Here is a 21,020-nt window from a genome sequence, read left to right on the forward strand (position 1 = left end):
GCAGCATGATAAGAGAAAGAGGGAGAGAGAAGGAGAGGAAGAGAGGGTGAGAGAAAGGCGAGGCGCGGTGCGCGGAACACCTTCGATCGACCCTCGCGAGAGAGGAACAAGCTCGTACTGCGACAGAGTTTGGTCAGTCGGTCGGTGTCGTTGCCAGCTGCTGCATCGCGTTAAGTCTCTTCGGAGTCTCGCGACGAACACGCAGCCGGTGTGGTCTCATGATCACACCCTTTTCTCTTTTTTCTTCTTTCTATCCGATCTCTCTCATCTCGCGCGAACGACCCATTTTTTTTCGCGGAATTGGTTACAGGATCGAAAAATTTGAGAGATATCACTTTCTGTCAAAATCTCGCACGTACTTCTCTCTTTCATCGAAGAAGAGGAGGAACACATGTGTGCACGGTAGAGCGGCGCATGAGGGATGATGTGAGGCGACACGATACAGCATGAAGGTAAAACGCAGCCCCCCCTTGACTTTCCCCTTCCTCTTTCACTCTGCATCCGTAGTGCGTGCACTATTATGCGGATTTACTTCCGATCGGCCTGGATAACGGACGACCACCCCAATAGAGGGTGCATGGTGAACATACGACTTGGTCCCGCCGCGTCAGTCGCGGGATTACTAAGCGGTTCACCGGGAGCTTGACGTCATTCCCCTACTGATTGACGATGGCTTAGAACCGCGAGCATGACGGAGAGTCGTGTCGTTGACATCGTTTTCGCGCGGTTTTCGCCCTCTTTTCCTCCTTCAGGGAAAAGTCTTTAAATCTTCTTGTTCTCATTAATTTGGAGGGGAATAGAGTGACAAAAGAAAAAAATTCGCTTCTTTAATTGTTTCTCGCATTAACGTGTTTTTTTAAAGAACTTGATGTTACATTTAAATTTTTTAAGATATAACAGAGCATATTATATAATATATAAATAATAAATATAATTCCCTCCCCTAAAATTGAACATGATATTACATTTAAATTTTCTACAAATATAACAAAGCATATTATATAACATATAAATAATAAATATAATTCCCTCCCCTAAAATTGAACATGATTTGAAATTAAAAATAACAATAATCAAATTATAAAGTTTTTGCGGATTGTAAATATAATTTCTCTGAGACTCACACACACGATAGCAATTTAAATACTTTATACATAGTTAATATAATATTTCATATTATGGCATTACTTACACAAAGAAAAGTTTGTTTAGTTGGAAATATTCTTTATGAAAAATATGTAAAAAAAAATAGAAAAGAACTTAACAGAATGCAGCTTCCTGCATTAAAAAACTGCAAAAAAATTTAATTTTTTGTATTTGTCTATATATATATATATATACATATATATACAGGGTGTTAGAAAAGTCTGGGAACGGTCAAATATCTCGAAAACAAAACGTTTCTGAGAAAAATGTTTCGAACCAAAGTTGTAGGATTTCAAAAGATCTATTTACTGGCGCTATGAGTTTAACCTTGGGTGGCGTCGCCAAGGTCAGAGCAAGGTCATCTAGAATTTTTTAAATGGGACCCCCTATTTTTTATTACTTATTCTTGTAGCTTATCTCGAGAGCTTTCCAAAACACTATAATAAAGTATTTCTTCATTGAGTACTTTTCGAGTTATGAGGCTTGAAATAATTTCTTAATTTTATATAAACCATAAAATATCTAGTAAAATATTCATTTTTCGATTATCTTACCTTAATACTTTTATGTATAAAATACTGAGAGGAATCAATTGGTGTAAAGAAAAAACATAGTTGTTTTTAAGAAAAAATATGTAATTTGCAATTAACAATTCTATATTTTTTCTTAAAAACAACTGTATGTTTTCTTTACACCAATTGATTACTCTCATTATTTTGTACATAAAAGTATTAAGGTAAGATAATCGAAAAATGAATATTTTACTAGATATTTTATGGTTTATATAAAATTAAGAAATTATTTCAAGCCTCATAACTCGAAAAGTACTCAATGAAGAAATACTTTATTATAGTGTTTTGGAAAGCTCTCGAGATAAGCTACAAGAATAAGTAATAAAAAATAGGGGGTCCCATTTAAAAAATTCTAGGTGACCTTGCTCTGACTTTGGCGACGCCACCCAAGGTTAAACTCATAGCGCCAGTAAATAGATCTTTTGAAATCCTACAACTTTGGTTGGAAACATTTTTCTCAGAAACGTTTCGTTTTCGAGATATTTGACCGTTCCCAGACTTTTCTAACACCCTGTATATATATATATATATATATATATATATATATATATATATATATATATATATATCTGAAGAAAATTTTAGAGCAAGTTGAAATTTTTAATCTCATCATGAACTTGCATTTTGAACTTTAATTTTAAGATAAACACTTTATTTCCGAGTTATATTAAATCTATGGATCTATTAAAGCTTTAAAAGAACTGAAAAGTTTTGTCTTGCAATTAAATCACAGAATTAATCAGAACCAATTCATGTTACTATGAAACAAACATATTTTAATATTATGAATAGAATTTCTTTAAATAAACTGTAAATAATTTTAATAATTTAATTGCGTACGTGTGTAAAGAAAATGTATAAAATATGATTTATATAAAAGTAATTCATATATATTATAATTCTAGACAATAAAGAAAGATAGAAAATTACTTCTATAGATATATTAACAGATTTAGAATTAATCCGATTGATATTAAATTCGAACCATTCAATCTTTATTTGCTTTGTTCGATTTTTGTCGATGTGCTTACAGAAATAATAGAAAAAAAAACAGTACCTGAATTCCCTTTGAATACCCTATTCCCTTTGCGAAAATGCATGATATACATACAGAAAAAACTTTTCTAAAAAAAGAATATAAAATATGTGTGTGTGTGTGTGTGTGTCAAATGTTTAAAAAAATATAAAAGGGGAAATTATATATAATAAATAGAAATTTAAAAAATAAACTTTTTTAATAGAAAACTGTGTTAATTGTTGATCGTTGAAAAACAAATATATGTATGCAACTATAGATAAGTATTGCATCCTATCAATTTATGATGATGGATGCTAAGCATTTTAAAACTTGTTTAAAATAAATTTGTTATAATCTTGAATGATAATTTATTGTTATACGCAAATTCTTATGAAAATTATATAAAATAGACCTAACTAAAGTGAATCATAAAAGGGGGAATGTTCAAATCGGAAATTAAATTCTGAATGTATTTCTGCAAATTTAAATTATTAAAAAATATAGATTATTTCGATATATTTCTTAATAATAGTTTATAAATATATTTTAAAAGTTATAATTCTTGTTATTTTTCAATTTGCGTACGAGATAGAGATATTCAAATACAATACTTAAGTATTCATGTTTGAAGTATCTTTGTATCTTGCGTCAGAATTAATTTGATGATAGAATAAAATCTTGGCGAAAGTTGCTGCTGATTAAATATACACGCGACAGCGTAAATTGCAATCGGGCAATTTGACAAAGTTCGTCTTTGTATATTGGATTATGCGGTAGCTTTGAATACACGTCATGTCGACGATCGATTTAGAAAGACTCTAGTCGTACTTTACGTGACCTTACTAAGGACAAAAAGCATATTTGTACAAGAATCTCAACATGTAATAATTGCAAATTTCGATGATATAGATATATTAAACTTTTATGCTAATTAGTTTTGTTTCCATCTTTTCTAACTCGTGTGAATAAATGGTCTTCTTGGCACGATATATCGAAAAATATATTCGCCAAAGTTATTGGTTTGATCAAAGTTTTCTCATTTTTTTTCCTTTTTTAGAAAAGAGTTTAAAAGTAAATTTTGTTTGTAGAATAAAAATTTTAATAGATAATGTATTGGCTAATGTTCGACTATCTTTTATCATTTTTTAGCTTCATCTTCTATCCTTCGAACACTTTTATCATTTTGCTAGCTTCATCTTCTATCCTTCAAACATTTGCTATTTTTCTCCACAAGAAACTCAAGGTAAAATTGATAGTCCTCCAGATTATCGAAATTTTTCTTGTTAAAAGATTTTCGCAAAAATCGAAATAAGTATCAATTTGACGATACAAGATTTGATGAGATAAGATTTTTTAAAATTTGAACGTTGAAGCAATCTTTTCACAGTATGTATGCGTGCAGCTAAATGTGCTCATGCGATTACTGTCTATTGAGAGAAAGAAACAGATTTTTTTTAATTGACCTAATATATTAATTTCGAACTCTACTTTGGCACAATAAACAAGTCTGAAAAAGCTTTTTGCAGTGTTTATAATATACATATATTTACATATATATACTTGATAGAAGAGGTTGCATCAAAACCGCGAACTTGGAGTTTCCGAGAGTGATAAAAAGTCAACAAAAAGTTGAATACAGAGCTTAGAGGAAACTACACCAATCCTGAAAATTATAATTTTAATGAAACTTCGTACACACGTATCTAGGGGATTTTAACTGCTGAATAGCAATTGAAAAGTTTTAAATTCATCTATTGAGAATCCTCCTGCATGTATATGTATGTGCAAGATTTCATTAAAATTAGAATTCCCGTATTTGCAAAATCTGTTAGTTATCATCACAATATGATCGCTTTATCAATTTACAAGTGCAATATTTGTTAGTTTATTCATATTATATTTGATTACGGTCGTCAGCAAATGCAGATTTTATTGATTTATGTAAAATTATATAAAAATTAAAGGGTAACATTTTTAATAAAACCATGATAATATTTGGTACTAAAAAATAAAAGAATTTATCTCATTAAAAATTAGAATGATAAACTAAGATTTTATATTCTTCAATTAATTTCAATATCACTGTTAATATTACTATATTAATATTTCAATTTTACATATACTTTGAATTTTATATTTTTTATATTTTTATATAATTTCGGGATATTCTTATATATATTCTTATATAATTGGATTTTATATTTTTTATATTCTTATATAATTTCGGGAAAACAATACATTAATATTATAAATACTATTTTATAATTTGTAAAGAAAATATATTAAGTGAAGATTATACATGTATTTAAAGATTAAAAAGACATATTTTCTCAGCGCTATACTGTTTACATACTGCGCAATCTTCCGCGATGATAAGAGCAGCTATTCCGCGTTTGTCGCGAATTCTCATTTTCGCGGAGTGTCGAGAATTCATCGTAATCGGTCTTTAAGGTCAAGAAGACAATTATTGCGCGATTACAATCCATTAAGTAAGACCCACGCGAGATTAGTTCAATACGATAACAAATGTATATATCCTGTCTATCGCGCAGGCAACGTGTTCCTGCTACTGTCAGTGCTGTCAGAGCGGAGGTTGCTGCAATAGCCGGACACTCTTCAACCATTCTGAGAGACCATCTATTGATACGTGCACGTCCCACTTTTCCGAAGTAACCATCCCGCGGATCATGAGGAGATCATCCATCAAGACACTCACGTGGACGTTCTACTTGTCCACCCTGTTATTCCTACCGACGAGAACAAGTAAGGCGCGCGATATCGAACGGCAGAAAATAACATCCTGAAAGGCAGAAGATAACATGAACATAAAATTGATGTACGATTGAAGAATAAAAGCACGATAAATTCGCGCGCGATTTATATCAATATTGGAATCGTGACTAAACAGTGAGAAAGAAAGAATAAAATAACTAAAACTTACATAGCTTAAGATTTAAAAAAAAAGTATCTACAAGATATTATTTGGTAAATTTAAATTTCTAAATGTTATGTGTTTTTGAATATAAATAAGTTAATAAATTAATAAATTAATTTATGATTTAATTTATAACGTATTAGGCTTATATTTGTATCATATTTAATTAAAAAAAGAAATGATAAAATATTAAATATAATCTTTTAAGTGATGATCTTTATATGTTTAGATTGCTTGAATTAAATTTATATATCAGTATTTTTATTTTAAATATTAATTTCCAAATCTATCATAATATCTTTATACACCACTGACTTTCTCAATAATCGAGTAGAATCTTTTTAAATAATCCTATTTTTATAAAGAACGTGAAAATTAACAATTGTTTAAACATATTCGTAAATATTAATTCTGGATTATTAATAGAATTCTCCAGACTTTTAAATAAACCTTCAAACGATATTATATATATATATTTTTGTATACGTGATGTACAGTCGGAAATCAGTTACACCTGGCTAATTTCGATCAGCAATGTGGTGAATTGTTTCAGATGCCCTGGAAGAGAACTGTACGGATTTCCAAGGCGGTATTATCAGACATGGCCTCCTCTACGTGCCAGGACCTGCGGTCTGCAGTCTCTGCGTATGTTATCATTCCGAGCCGAGGTGGTGCCAAGCCATCTACTGTACGCCACCGTATGTGAGTATCCGGGAAATGTGAAGGATATGCGAGTAACGCAAATCTGTATTTTAGAGGATCGAATATTCCCCTGATATTTCGGTCATCGTGTCAGAATAACGCCTGTATTTCTTTGACAGTTACTGTAGATATGCAGATAAATGCACCCACACATTCTATTTAATTTGCATCCACATTCATGTTCATATACATCAGTGAATTGTTCAGAAGAATTCGATAATCATCGAATTTTTGTGCTCTTTTTTCTGAAATCCACGCAATTCGAGCGAAACGAAAGGAAATTTAAAAAAGCACATCGAGCTCTTTCTTTCGATTATCGAAATACGCGATACATGTGAAATTAATGGCTCGTTCGTAAGAAGGAAGAATTATAAAATTATAAAAAGAAAAAATCAAAAAGGAAAAAAGAAAAGGATGAATAAAACGTATAAAAATAACGCGATACACATATATGTACATGTAATTTCGATATAGCGTGTCTCTAAGCTGCGCTTATATTTTATTATGTTTATCACGTCATATCATCCTAATGGATGGATAATACACAAGATAGTAAAACCGATATTCTTTAGATAATAGGTTGACGAGTAACGAGCGATGTATTTATCTGTGCGAATATGGGCAACTGTTTCCTAAGCAAAAGTAGAAATATAAAAATATACATCGAGAGATATACACTTTTTCCTAATTTATTCTTAATTTTCTATTATTCTGTTTTTTATTAATTCAAGATGAATTTATTGCCTTAAGAAGATAAGAGAATAAGAAAGAATAACAAGAGGAAGGGTTCCAATGCTTTCTTCCGATTTTGATAAGCTGTAAATATAATTGTAGTTTAAAATAAGAGATACATATTTTTTTATCTTATTTTTTGCGTTTGAAAGCATTAAATATCTTTTCAAAGATAGATTTTTGTATTTCTAATTTTGTCGAAATGGTAAGAGTTATAAAGAAATTTTAAACAACAATTATAATATACAGATAACTACTCGTGTATGCATTCATATTTGTTGATATATTAATATAAAAACATAATAATTTTATTTATGAGAAAAACATCAATATATGTGCATATTAATATTTAAAATATATTGCATAAATATATGTTAAAAGAGTAATTTTTTCTTATTTTTTTGAACTTTTTTTGTAAAAAGAGACAGCTACTAACAAATGCAATTTATTAGTAAAAAAAATAATCTAATTTCGCGAATAAGTTGCGTTTCTTTCAGTGATTAACAAAACTTACACGTGCCTTTTAACTATGTTTTAATTATATTCCTTCTATGCTTGCGTTACTGACCGTGTAAATCAATGTCACACACGTGTTGCCGTACAAGTAGTACAAAGTTTCGCGTTATGCATTCATGTGCGCGTATTTAACGACTGTCGTGTCGTTAATAAGCGCATGATTTTACGTAGTATACTAATCAAACTTTTAACAATTGCTAATATTTCTATATTCATATTGAGCAATTAATAGAACTATATTCATATTGAGCAATTAATAGAACAATATGATAATGTAACAGTCATTAATAATATCCTTTAATCTACAGAAATATATAATTTTTACAAGAACAGTCGAATCTTTTCTGTCTTATTATTATTTTTTACATCTTATTATAATAATAATTATATATATATGTATATATGTATATATTTATATATATTTTTCTATATATTGCATTAAAGTATTTGAGAATTATAATTTACGCGCGTATGATTATATAAAAAAATGTCCGAAAGTCGAATGTAATTGAATTACTTAATAAAATTTAATAATTTTTTTACTTAATAATTTTTTTTTAATTTGAGACAGAAATAAAGAGTCTTCTGTGCAAATGAGCGTAATTGCGATTGCTTGATGGAATGATTAATAATCACTTTATTAAATTTCTTATAGAGACCTCACAAGTGCCACTCCCCTTGGGGAGGAAAGTACTTTTTTCTCTTCTATTAGGTTTCCTATGTAGTCAAAGCAATGTTAAATCATTATAATAATTGCGTTAAAAATGTTTAAATAAATTTAAAATATTTAAATATATATGTATAAAATCTATAGATAAAATCTTTTATATCTAAAATCTTTTATATCTCTTTTATATCTTAAATCTATATACAAAATCTTTTTGCATGAAATATGCGCGCGCACGTGTGTATCTTTCGCTAAATTTTTTCAACTTTATAACATATGGGGCTCATATAAGGCTCTCGAACAAGATATATCGAAAATACCGTAATACCTAAAAGTTTTAACAACAGGTGTATTAAATGGCCCGTTAACTATTCGATGTGTATGCTAAAGAGCACGTGCGCACACACAACGTATGCACATATAAGAATCCATGTGATGTAATAAGTAGGTCTCTCGTGTCAGGTTCGAAATGTCGTGCACCCGCGGCCGCAGCAAGTTTGCGCGATCCGGTTTCTCGTAAGTACGCAGACGATATTGTAATTACCGGCGCGATTAGCATATAAAACTTGTCGCATGTTGATCGCAATCCAAGTTCTACTGCCCTACATAATTTATACACAGAGGCGAGAAACACGCGTCGCGTTATGCTCTTAAAAACAAACAAGCGTGCATAAATGTTGATGGTATTATGAGGAATTAATTTGTGTACAGTACAGTAGGATGCATTTTAAATGCATTTACGAAAATATCTTATATAACATGCAGACTAATAACAGCTAAACAGTACGCAAGAATGTGGAAAAATCTGCACAAACTGTGTGGATATTAGGTCAACAATATTGTAGAAAAAAAGTATTGCTGACCTAATATATTAATATACATTTTTTATTATAAGATAAATTCATTGATAAAAAAGCGTACTCTTAATATAATAGTTTAATATAATTAGTTAATTAATAATCAATACGTAAAAATAAATGTCATAAATATACACTACTCGACAAAAAATAAGGGGCGCTTCTTTTTTCGCTAAAAATTGTTCAACTTGAAAATGTTATAACTTGAAAAAAAGTTATTATCATAAAGTGATTTTTAAAATAATGTTTCAAAGAGCAAAAATTTTCTTAGTTTGAAATAATATTGGCTAAATTGGAATATTTTTAAGAATTTTTTATATTTGTATAAAAACTTTTTAACAGGTATTGTACAGTATTTGTAAATAAATTGTATTTTCAAAATTCTTTTAAAAGAATATTAAAAAAAGATAAAGATTTTGAACGATTTTGCCCTGTAAAATACTATTATTTTAAAAATGAATATTTTTTTTAATTAATTCGCCATAATTGTTTTCTAAATTCTAGTATTTTCAAATTAAAAATTTTTTGACGAGAAGAAATTTTTTTCATTTTTTTAATGAACAAGCATATATGTATATATATATGTGTGTGTATGTTAATTATCGTTATAGAAAAAAAAGAGGAAAAATGCTTTAATACAATGAAAGTTCAATGTAATAAAATGATCCGCGCATACATGCGCAGAAAATTTGCTGGCGTTGCGAATATATGTACGGTCGTTTTAATTTATCGACATATAGCGACCAATACATGCAATTTCGCATGTCAACATGTCAATTGGACGTATTAGAGGGGTTGAAAAATATGGTCAGACCAAAGAGAAAGATGACTCGACAACGCGCGAATAAGTAGCAGCGTATAATGATAATATGCAGCACAAGGGCAATTAATTATGCTGGAAGCGATGGAATTAAGTGCCATCGCGTTGAAATCGCGTCACGCGCTTCTTATAAAATACGCGTTTTATAAATATAATCTTATAGATCATCTTTCACATATGCGCATAATTTCACATATAAAACTTAGTAAAACTACAAGATTTATTTGGCCTTTTAGAATGTCGATTTGAAATAACAAATAACATATGTCATCTTAATTTACAAAAAAAAAAAACGATTAATTCTTTTAGGTAATAATTTAATGATATTATTTCTTTCTTTATGAAAAATCTATACTTAGAAGAATTAAAAAGCTTGTGGCTCTTTTTATTATCTTTTTAATAAGCAATTAATATAAACGATAACATCCATATAAAATTATTTTAAAATCTTAATTTATTGCATTTTTTAAAATAGTAAATACTATATAAGAGCAAGCGACATTTCCTCAATGCAATACTATTTTGAATGAGTATTAAAACTATTATAATCTATCGCTAATGACATACTATTTTAGCGTATATAAATAGATATATTTAATCACACTTTGAGAGTTGCATGTTACGTACTGTAATAATTGCATGAAAATAATAATATCGCGCTGTTGCAATTAATTGCGAACTACATACGAATTAAAACATCACACGTTTAATTCATTTAACAAATCACATGCATTCACGCATTACGCGTCAAAATTGGACGCTCTCATTGAGAAAACAATTTAAACAAAAGAAATACAAAAGTAAATGTATTTTTTTTTTATTCTGATTTTGTTTGACACGATATTATAAAAGTTTGTTGTTGCTATATATTATATATTATATTATTATATATAATATTGATGAGTCAAAATATTAAAAAGAAATGTTAAAAGAAAATATTTAGAAATAGATGCTGTTTTACTTAAATTTGTTCAGATGGGGAACTTAATCTTTCACATGAAAACCATGTTCTATCGATGTTAGTTTAACACCGATAAAATCCATCGTATTGATGCGACCATCGACAAGAAAGTCGGTAATGCGGCTCTTGTCACGAGTCAAGCTCAGGCTACGCGCCAAATAACCCGGGTACTTTTCGAGAAATTTGCCCGGAGAGCCGCATTCTAGGACTGCCAATAGCAATGCAAAATCCATTTCGAATAGATTCGAAGCCCGCAGTGCAGGGGCGAGTACTTAAATTTTTTGGATGTCTTTACTGTAGGTCAAACTATGAAGAAATTGGCAATTGTTCTGAATATTGAAATATTACGACTGCAAAATTATTTTAAATTCATACATTTTTGTAATATCAAGACATTTTATCTAAAAATAATTAACAAGATAATTTCGGAGTATTTAGAAAAAAGAACTTATATAATATTCCTCCCGCATATTAAATGAGGGATAATCCATGTTTGATGTATGATTAATATCTTTAAATCATCGTGCCTAGGTTGCAAATAATGCGGTTTTTTCTTGATCAATGAGATTTATGTACACATTAAATCAAATTTTAATCTAAATCTTTAATTTCTCATCGTTGAAAGCAGATCAAAACATTATTAATTCTTTACATCATTTGTGTGCAAAAGTCAAATTATTCAATATACATAATCATATTCGCTTTATTTAAATTAAAAACTAAGTTAATCACACTACTCAAAACAAAAATTATTTATCAAATGATCAATTTTCATTATTTGTCAGATTTTCAAAATTAATAAAAATTTATACTTTTATACATTAATGTTATATTACTATAAATTATAGCGAGTATTCTCGAATATACATACACAGACGTTTTTATCTGATTGTTTTGAGCTGCATGAATTATAAACCACTCTTGCATAAATGCTGACCGACTTCGATCGCGATTATTCCGCAGAAATGCAAGAAGTTTCGCGTGGGCGAGCGTTGCTGTGAGTTTGAATGCCTCGACGACAGCGACGATTGGAGTGGCCCGGACGTGTACAACGTGTATGCCATGGCATCGTCGATGGACCAGAAGCAGAATCCCGTCCTCTGTCTGCTCGGACTGATCGCGCTACTGATGATGCCCTAGTTACGACCTGATGGGACCCGCGATCATCGTCGCCGCCAACCTTACCCTCGTCAGGAGAATTCGTCCGTTAGTGATATCAGTGATCCGACGATGATGACGACGACAAAGACGATGACGACGATAGAATTGTGCACGAGAAAATCCCGAGACAGGTTTGATTCATGCTACGCAGCTCATTTTGAACGATATATCCCTTGCCTATGGCAATTACGTCGTTCGACTTTGGAATAATATTGAAATAAATGAATTGAGAACTGATGTTTTTTTACCGATGTGGATGAATCCAAGATCGAACAGTTTTAGAAATAACTGGAGAGAGACACGGAATATGGCTTTTTTAATTTGTAAACAATAAATAATATAATCCTGAAACATTGAAATCATTACGTGAATAATAGCAAAATTGTTACTTTATCTCGCACACAATTATATATCAATCGAAAGGATATTTTTTCATAACTTTTTCAAAAACAAAATTTAAAAATCATCAAATTGTCAGGCAAAAATTATTATATTAATCAAGATTAAAACGGTGTGTAATAAAATATTATTTTCTGGAGTTTTTGTTTTCGAAGCTTTCTTATATTTGTTCAACTTGTCAAATTCGATACGATAATATTTATCGAGCAGACCTAAAATCAGAGTTAAAATCTGCTCTGGTTTTCCATCAATGAATGATATACGTGGCTCTTGGTCTCATCCGAACATTTAAATGTCAACTACTGTCATTTACGAGGCTCGATATTATTTCGAAATAAAATACAGCGTTTTTTATCGGAGGACACGCAATAAAACACATATGAACGAAATGTCAGAAATTGATATTCGACGCTTAATTCGATCAGACTTTTTCTTAATCAGCATCAATTCTCGAAGACGATCGTAATTGCGGGCGATATATGTATATGTCGTTACCAAAATCAGCAAAAACACTCGATCGGACCCTCATTTTATTTTAGTAATATTCATGATAGACGTTAGATAGACAATTGAAGCAAACTGAAACCGATTGAAACTTCGCGTGCACACATACATATGTGTGCGTGTGTGTATGTATGTGTGCGTGTGTTATGTACGTGCGGGTGCGCGTATGATCAAATTTTTATTTTTCCATTGTCCCAAAACATGCAATGTGATAACGCGAACGTGTCAGGCAAAGAGATTAGTACGCAGAGACATATACAAGTCCGTTGTCAACGAGCGTGATATCCCTGGGAGCTTCGTCGAGTGTGATATCCCCTTTGTTAACGAGACTCGTTTCAATCTCCAATTGATTTCACCGTTCGTTCGTTTTACTTTGCGCTAGATTCGCCGGTAAACGAGCGCTTTTTCAAAGGAATGTTTCGTTGCAATTAAAATGCATAATAAAATTGAGATAGCTCATCCTAATAAAATAATATTTCCGTATCCTTTATTTTGCTTTCGTTTCGTTCGCACACATCTGTGTTTTCGGCACTTTTTTTGACTTTTTAAATTTAATTCATGCATGGAGAAAAAACTTTTTACGTTAAAAAAAATTATTGGAGATCGAATTTAATGATTTGAGACAATTTTGTCAAAATATCGATATTTTAAATTATCTCCATGTGTACGCGCTATACTATATTTTGATTTTAAATTATCTCCCTTTGTACGTATTATACTACAAAAATTATGCGTTGATAGCCGATGCGATATGTTATTTGATTGTTCATCATATTTAAATTATAATGCTAAAAATGCATACAACACTATAAATAACCTGGAATTTTCATACAAATCGATTACATAATATTACTAAGAAATCATGTAGCGTAAATATGTTTGATAAAAAATATGTATATTTGATATGTGTAATAATTATAATTATGATTGGGAAATATGAAATACGAATAAAACAGGAAAAAAATTGAGGAAAAATATGTCCTATTCTATATGCTTATGTCGACGAGTTCTCGAGTGCTATTATTCATTTGTAATTTGTAATTTTGATTTTATGCTCGTTTAAAATTTAATTATTTTGAAACATTCAAATAAGAACAAATAATATTATGTACTCGTTGAAATTTTAGAGATGAGATTTTAGACATATATTACATCCCGCGATAATATATTCTTCTATCTCTACAGATTGCAGGACCATTATTCTCGTACCAATTAACGCTCAACCATCAATTAACTATTGGTCGCGTAATATATTTCCAAGCGACTGTGGTTACAATAAGCGCCTAGATTTTCATGTAATAACAAATCAATTTACTAGAATTATAATTAATATAATTCGATTTGCCCACGTAACTAATTGGATCGATGAGAAGGCTAAAATTTAAATTATTAACACGAGCAATTTAATATTCAAAATAATCTGACAATTGGTATCAGTAATTGATGTTTGGATATGAACGTGGCTTTAGAGTCTCATAGAATCCTCCTTTTATATTGCTCATTAGCATCGCATTAAAATTAAAAATTAAATTGTGTTTTACTAATTAAATTGTTTTTAAATTCTATTTTACAAAACTTATCGGAAATAATCTGACAATTTGATTAAATTTTAACGAAGTGCGAAACGGTATTAATACCGCCATCGATGATATATCCGAACATGGGGCCACACGAGTAATATATATAAATGTACACAAATGTATTTTTTTTATTTCTTTAGAGAGAAATGTAAGGATGATAAATATGGTGCTAAGTCATTTCTCATAGAGAGTAATGCTGTATATTATATGAATATTGGCAAACTCTTCCGATATTGCGATATTGTATTTTAATATTTGTGCATGTATGCTTGCCTGTGATATTTTTATGGTTCATTATCTATTCTTGTCTTTGGATTGCTAATCATTTCACGAATCTCGAAGGTTTCGATTAAGAAGCTATAGACGTTTCTAACGAAAACATATCCTTTTTAAAATTTTAAAAGAAAAAGAATGAAATCAATATAATATTGCATAAAGATGAAGATGATAATTATAATAATTAATATAATGATATATTAATTAATATTATATTTATATCGATTCATTATGCGGAAACTCTATTTGCTATATACATAAAAAAATACAAATTACGAAAAAAGTTGCCATTCCTGTTAATATAGTATTTAGAGCTCTAATATATTTTATGTGTATAATATATATACACACGCACACATAGAATATATATACATATGTATGTTACACAATAATATTGAATTATTAATGTTAATAAAAACGTCCCATCCTTTATGAATGCGTGAGAAACAAAGAATCATAGAGAATGATGCGAGGAGAATTGTTCTATGAATTTATAGTTAAGCTCTGCTCTCTGTCACACAGGGTATTTGCGAATAATCTTATCCATGATTGAAGGCATATCCAAGTCGAGCATATCAATGTCTAAAAAAGGAAATCATATGTATACGTTAATTTTATATATATTTCTCGTTTTAATTAATTTATATATTTCCCGTTTTGCAGATTCTCGATCGTCCAATCCGCATTTTCATGACTGATTTTGTTTAATATGCCTCCGTTGTTAAGAATCACTCATGTATTATCGCGCATTTACATCACATTGACGCTATTTTTCAATTCGCATCAATTTGAAATATTAAGTAATTCAATTGAGCTCTTAATATTAAAGCGAAACTCGTCATGAATGATATTCTCAATGTTATGTGACGCGTGAACCAGACTATGATGATGATTGGCATGAGAGCGTGTATCCCTTTTAAAAAAACAGAGCTTGGATCTACCTTTGGATTAGCATAAATATCGAAGCGAATGAGAGATATTGCGATATCTCATGAGCGAAGACACCGGCTCGTATCTAACCGTCTCTTGCATTTGAATTTTAAATCGCATCGCATATATGTATAAGCAGGTTTCGCGTGAAAATCAACACGGAACTCGACAAACGGCAAAGTTGTTAAAACAAATACGATAAAAAATGCTCGAAATTATAAATTTAAGTTTAAGTAAATAACGCATTCGTTCAATATACACGTTACCTGGCCCGAATGTTTCCAATATAAATTTTGATATTTTTTTTCAAAAAGTTCTACCAGATATTTTTATTGAAGTATCTGATCTAAAATATACATTTTTATATCGCTATTTGAAAATATTTTTTATCGAAATAAAGAATTATGTAACTAAATATATACTCTTGGGGGCCAGGTATTGTAATCGATCTTAAATTGTATGCTGTAAAAACTTTATAACTTTAGATTTAGAGCGAATTTGTTTGACAATTTTATTGTCTCACCTCGAGGAACGAGGCCTTTTTAACTAATGGAAAGCGCGCAATCGTGCTTTTCTTTCGTCTCGCTATTATATTTTTCCTTTTCTCTTCTTCTCCCTATTCCCTTCTCCCAATTCAACGGAGAATTATTCGACCAATTCCTCTAAGCTTATATTTTAAACTAATGTTTACAAAAGAGAAAAGAATAAGATACATATACATATATTTCTCAAATGTAAATAGCTAGATGATAGCTTTAATATTATTACAATACACGTAATTACTTTTGATCGTAATTATATCATGTACTAATCAAGGGGCCTTTTATGTATGAATGAATCAGAATCCATATTACAATAAAATTTAATCCAAATGACATCTAAATGAACCAGGACCTATAATAATAATTCCCTAATTTTAATCTTCCTTTAATTTTCCTCGACCAAAAAACACATCGTCTTTTGCAGATATATTGATGATAGGAAATATTTAATGATAGGATAAAAATAAGAGAATTTTTATCGAATATGTATCGAAGAATATAAATGTTTATTCATATAGAAACTACTGATGATTATACTTATCTACGATATATATGCATCATATATCTCTCTTCAAGCATCGTGTGTGACCTCGATACGAGAGGTTTATCGACAGGATGTATCCGAGTATGAAATTTAGATCGCCCGCCGTTATAACTTGTCGCCGTGCAAAATTGCTTAATGGCGCGTAACTGATATCGCCATACGTTACGTCTTCCTAATCTCCCCCTTTCCAAATAGTATCGTACAAATCTGTACGTCGTTGATTGATCGTGGGAATTTGCGCTCTGACTTCCTCCACGACTTTTAGATCTGTAGCAATATATTTCAATATATATAGTATGCAATATATTATTTTCTATAGTTAGACACATACATTAATTTTTATGTCATTTAATATTTATGCATCGATATTTCATTGCGCGATTACTACTTTGAATGCAGTTCGAAATATTCTCAAGGAAATATTAGTTTTGAAAATATTCTAATTCCTAATGCACGGAGAAAATTTAGAGTACAAATTCGTGAAAAATATATTTTCTTTTACAATACTTATTATAAAGCTAGAATCTTTAACAATACTAATTATATATTATCTATTACTGTAAAAATTATAAATTATACATTTGTTCTGTTGTTTGTTAACAATTATACATTTGCTGTGCTCAAAATATTTAAATCATTACAATACTTATTTGTAAAATATAATATTTATGTATTATTGAATAAAAAAATATCCTGTATTATATATCAAATAAAATATTATCGAATTATCGAATAAAAAAATATTGTATATAACTCCTCTCACACTAATTCCTCTTATATATATGTTTCACGATTACGAAAATTATATTGTTATTTTCATTATAATATTTTCTCCGTGCAATTATGTCTCACTTAGTCGTTATTCAAGTTTGAGAGGATTAATTACCTATATCAGAGACCACCATACCCTCGTCGGCATCTAACTCGTTCAGAATTTCTCCCCAAGGGTTAGTTAACTGAGTATGCCCCCAAGCGACGTATCCAGGCGGTGAACCACGTGCTGGCGATATGCAGGCTACGTATAATTGATTGTCATTTGCTCTGGCACGCTGTAGCAATGACCAATGCAGCGGGCCAGTGGTCATATTAAATGCCCCCGGGTATATCAACATCTGACAACCTGATATCACAAAATAGGACGAAATTAATAGCGAATAATAAAGAATGATGAGCTTTAATCAATCTCTTTTCTCATGAAAACTTCAAAGAAAATATGAAATAATCATTGAAGTTATTTATAATTCAAAATCTCAAGCCACCAAGTTATCTATGATTAATGATAACGCGCTATTTATCATAACGCAATAATTCCTTTTTCAAGAAAAATTAAACTACAGCTTTGAGCATTAATAATAGTGAAACTCTCGTTAAGTTCTGCCGCGTTATTTTTACAACGAATTAAACTTTAACATTTTCCATGTAATATTTGTTCACCTTTGTTTCTATACAGTCGTGCCAGTTCTTCAAACCTGATATCATAGCAAATGCCGATACCAATCTTGCAACCTTTCACTTCAAAGATGGCAAGGGAATTGCCGGGCGACAGGGAATCGCTCTCGCGAAAGGTGATTTTGCCTTTAATGTCAATATCGAACAAATGCATCTATAAACGAGGAAGTGCACATTCCATTTATCGCGTATATAGTAGTATTTACCTTAAATATATGCGTGGAAAGACTTTGAATTATCTTCATAATCTCCTATAACGTATTTTTTAATTTTTGCATTTCTTATTTTATATATATCACATCAACATTTAAAACATTTTTATAAATATATAAAACAATATTTATAATTTTTTGAGTAAAAATATTTTTTATAATATTTAAAAATATGTAGGGATTTAATTAATGAAAAACAGTATATATATGTGTATTAAATATTTTTAAAAATATTTTTGAAACTTCCTATATGTATATACACATGCCTGTTTAACGCTAATCTTTACCTTCCTGTATTTAGCTACGAGCTTTCCATCGGGTGCCCATACAGTGCAAGTATTGTACAACTTGTCATCATCCCTCTCCGGTATCGTGCCAGCAATCACGTAAATATTGTTTTTTTTCGCAGCTTCGGACAAAACTACGCTTGTTTCGCCGCCGGGGATGCTCTCAGCATATTTCGCAAAGTGGGCTATTTATTTTACATCAACATTAATATGATATGATAAATAAATAAACAAAACGTAAAATGTACAATTATTTACATATGATATTTTTAATTTCTAAAATGCAACAATATTTTATTATTAAAAAATTTTACTTAATTTTACTTAATTTCTTCTTTTAACAGATATTTACTTTTTAATAGAAAGATTTTAGAAAGTTGTATTATAAATAAAGAGAGGAATACAAAGAAAATATAGGCATACATTAAAAACATATAGGCTTATTGGATCAATGTATGATATGAAAAGACTATTTTCTTCTTTTTCAAGAATTTGAAAACACATCTAAATATCTGGCTGTTTTCGAAAATGCAAAAATGTTACTATAACATAAAGTGTTGAATTAAAAGAACAATTACTCTCCTTATCCTGGTTCTAATAAGCAAAAAAATTTATTTGGTCATTGCTTCTGAAATTTTAATTTAGTCGTATTTTTTAACTGCATATTTACATATATTTTTCTCAGATGCTTCACTCTCTATGTAATATATTATGCGTTAGTTTGCGATAAATATTTTACATGGGATAATTACATGTTCCGTACGGCGAGTTGAAACATTCCGGCAATGCCACGATATCGGCACGTTCCTGTTTTGCGCGCTCGATGAAGGATGCGGCTCGCGAGACGTTCGCCGGCTTATCATCGCCTACGGTTAGCTGTACCAATGCCAAACGCAGTGCTGAAATACATATCGCATACGTTATCTTATACATGTTAATTTTTCACACCGTATATGATCGGTTCGAACGGTCATTAACTGCATCTCTTTCTTTTCACACATTATGTAAATAAAATTATAATCTAAAAAATGATATAACGTAGCTTTTTTTGAAAAATACAATTTTATTAAAAATTTAATTTGTGATTATAAATTTGATCATTGCGTATACATAAAAAATTCATATATAATATACTGTATATAATAAAAAAAAAGAATAAGAGACACGACGTCACATTTTATATTGTTATAATTAAATAATATTACCTTAAATCTTGTAAAAAATGAATATATGTGATATATGAATGAATATATTTGATTCTAAAGTGTCAAGTAGTGTTCACTAATTGTTGTTCATCAATAACTTATCCAGAGAACACTTGAAGTAGCAACCAATGCACGTAATATATGAATGAACGTACACAAATACGTATACATCGTATATGAATGATTTAAATGCTCCTTAATTCAGGGTCCGGCAGTCTATGTATGGATCAATGTCAAACATGCAATCGATGTAAAATGTTATGCGTTTTTTTTTACTGTTTGTTTTTTTATTATATTTACAGAAAGACACACGCGTAATTTCGAATTTTAACGAAACAAATAATTGTCAAACCACTTACTTGCCATTGTTCTTATTCCACCTAACACGATGTTCGCACGCAACATTACATTTATATCAGGTTAGGTTTCCTTGGTTATCTTTATGACGTAAGAATATTATCTATGTTTGAGGGAAAAAAGGATTCATCTCGCATTTTTTTATCTCTTATTGCGCACTTAATATATCCACATTCAGGTACAAAAGAGGGAAAAAGAGAAAGATTCAACGCGATTCCATGATATTTGATGATTAGTCTAAAATTATTTCCCGACAACACGCATGTTTAAAAAATATATTCTAGATATCTCTCTTGCGTCTTTTAAATTTTCAAAATATTTTAATGTTCTCTTTGGATTATCGCACGGTGACAGGATTTATTTATATTTTACATATAAAAATATTCATGACAAATTACCTAAATTGTTTAATTTTCTTGTACAGAATTCTTTGTTCTTTGTCAAGTTTTCATCTCTCTCAATTTATAATAAATCTTTTAAATTAAAAAACATTTTCTATTTTGTCTCTAACTCATATACATCGAGTTCTAATGATAAAAATTTAAATAGAAAGTGTTTTTGGACATATGGCTTGAATTTTTTTAATTGATAAAGCACTTGAATATTTTATTTTTAACCGAAAAGTATATATCATAGAATACAGAATAA

At 29.9% G+C, this 21,020-nt stretch overlaps 2 protein-coding genes across 2 annotated transcripts; one reads left to right on the forward strand and one right to left on the reverse strand.

The window, feature by feature from the left end:
* The first annotated feature begins 117 nt into the window (after positions 1 to 117).
* Positions 118 to 16,651, forward strand: LOC145960244 (uncharacterized). Its single transcript, XM_083079560.1, has 4 exons — positions 118 to 452; positions 5,289 to 5,499; positions 6,225 to 6,373; positions 11,890 to 16,651. Exons 1-4 carry the CDS (start codon positions 447 to 449, stop codon positions 12,064 to 12,066), a joined length of 543 nt encoding a protein of 180 aa, XP_082935686.1. The 5' UTR covers positions 118 to 446; the 3' UTR covers positions 12,067 to 16,651.
* Positions 16,652 to 16,805: 154 nt separating this feature from the next.
* LOC145960238 (omega-amidase NIT2-like) lies at positions 16,806 to 20,922 on the reverse strand. The gene is made up of 6 exons (XM_083079547.1): positions 20,375 to 20,922; positions 19,563 to 19,709; positions 18,811 to 18,995; positions 18,297 to 18,465; positions 17,749 to 17,982; positions 16,806 to 17,129 (listed from the first exon to the last, which is right to left on the reverse strand). The coding sequence occupies exons 1-6, from the start codon at positions 20,418 to 20,420 to the stop codon at positions 17,035 to 17,037; spliced, it is 876 nt and encodes a 291-aa protein (XP_082935673.1). The 5' UTR covers positions 20,421 to 20,922; the 3' UTR covers positions 16,806 to 17,034.
* Positions 20,923 to 21,020: the final 98 nt, after the last annotated feature.

The sequence above is a fragment of the Camponotus vicinus genome, unplaced genomic scaffold (genome assembly GCF_025532165.1).
Source record: "Camponotus vicinus isolate PSW18456_S1 unplaced genomic scaffold, iyCamVici1.0 SCAF_1, whole genome shotgun sequence".
NCBI lineage: Eukaryota > Metazoa > Arthropoda > Insecta > Hymenoptera > Formicidae > Camponotus > Camponotus vicinus.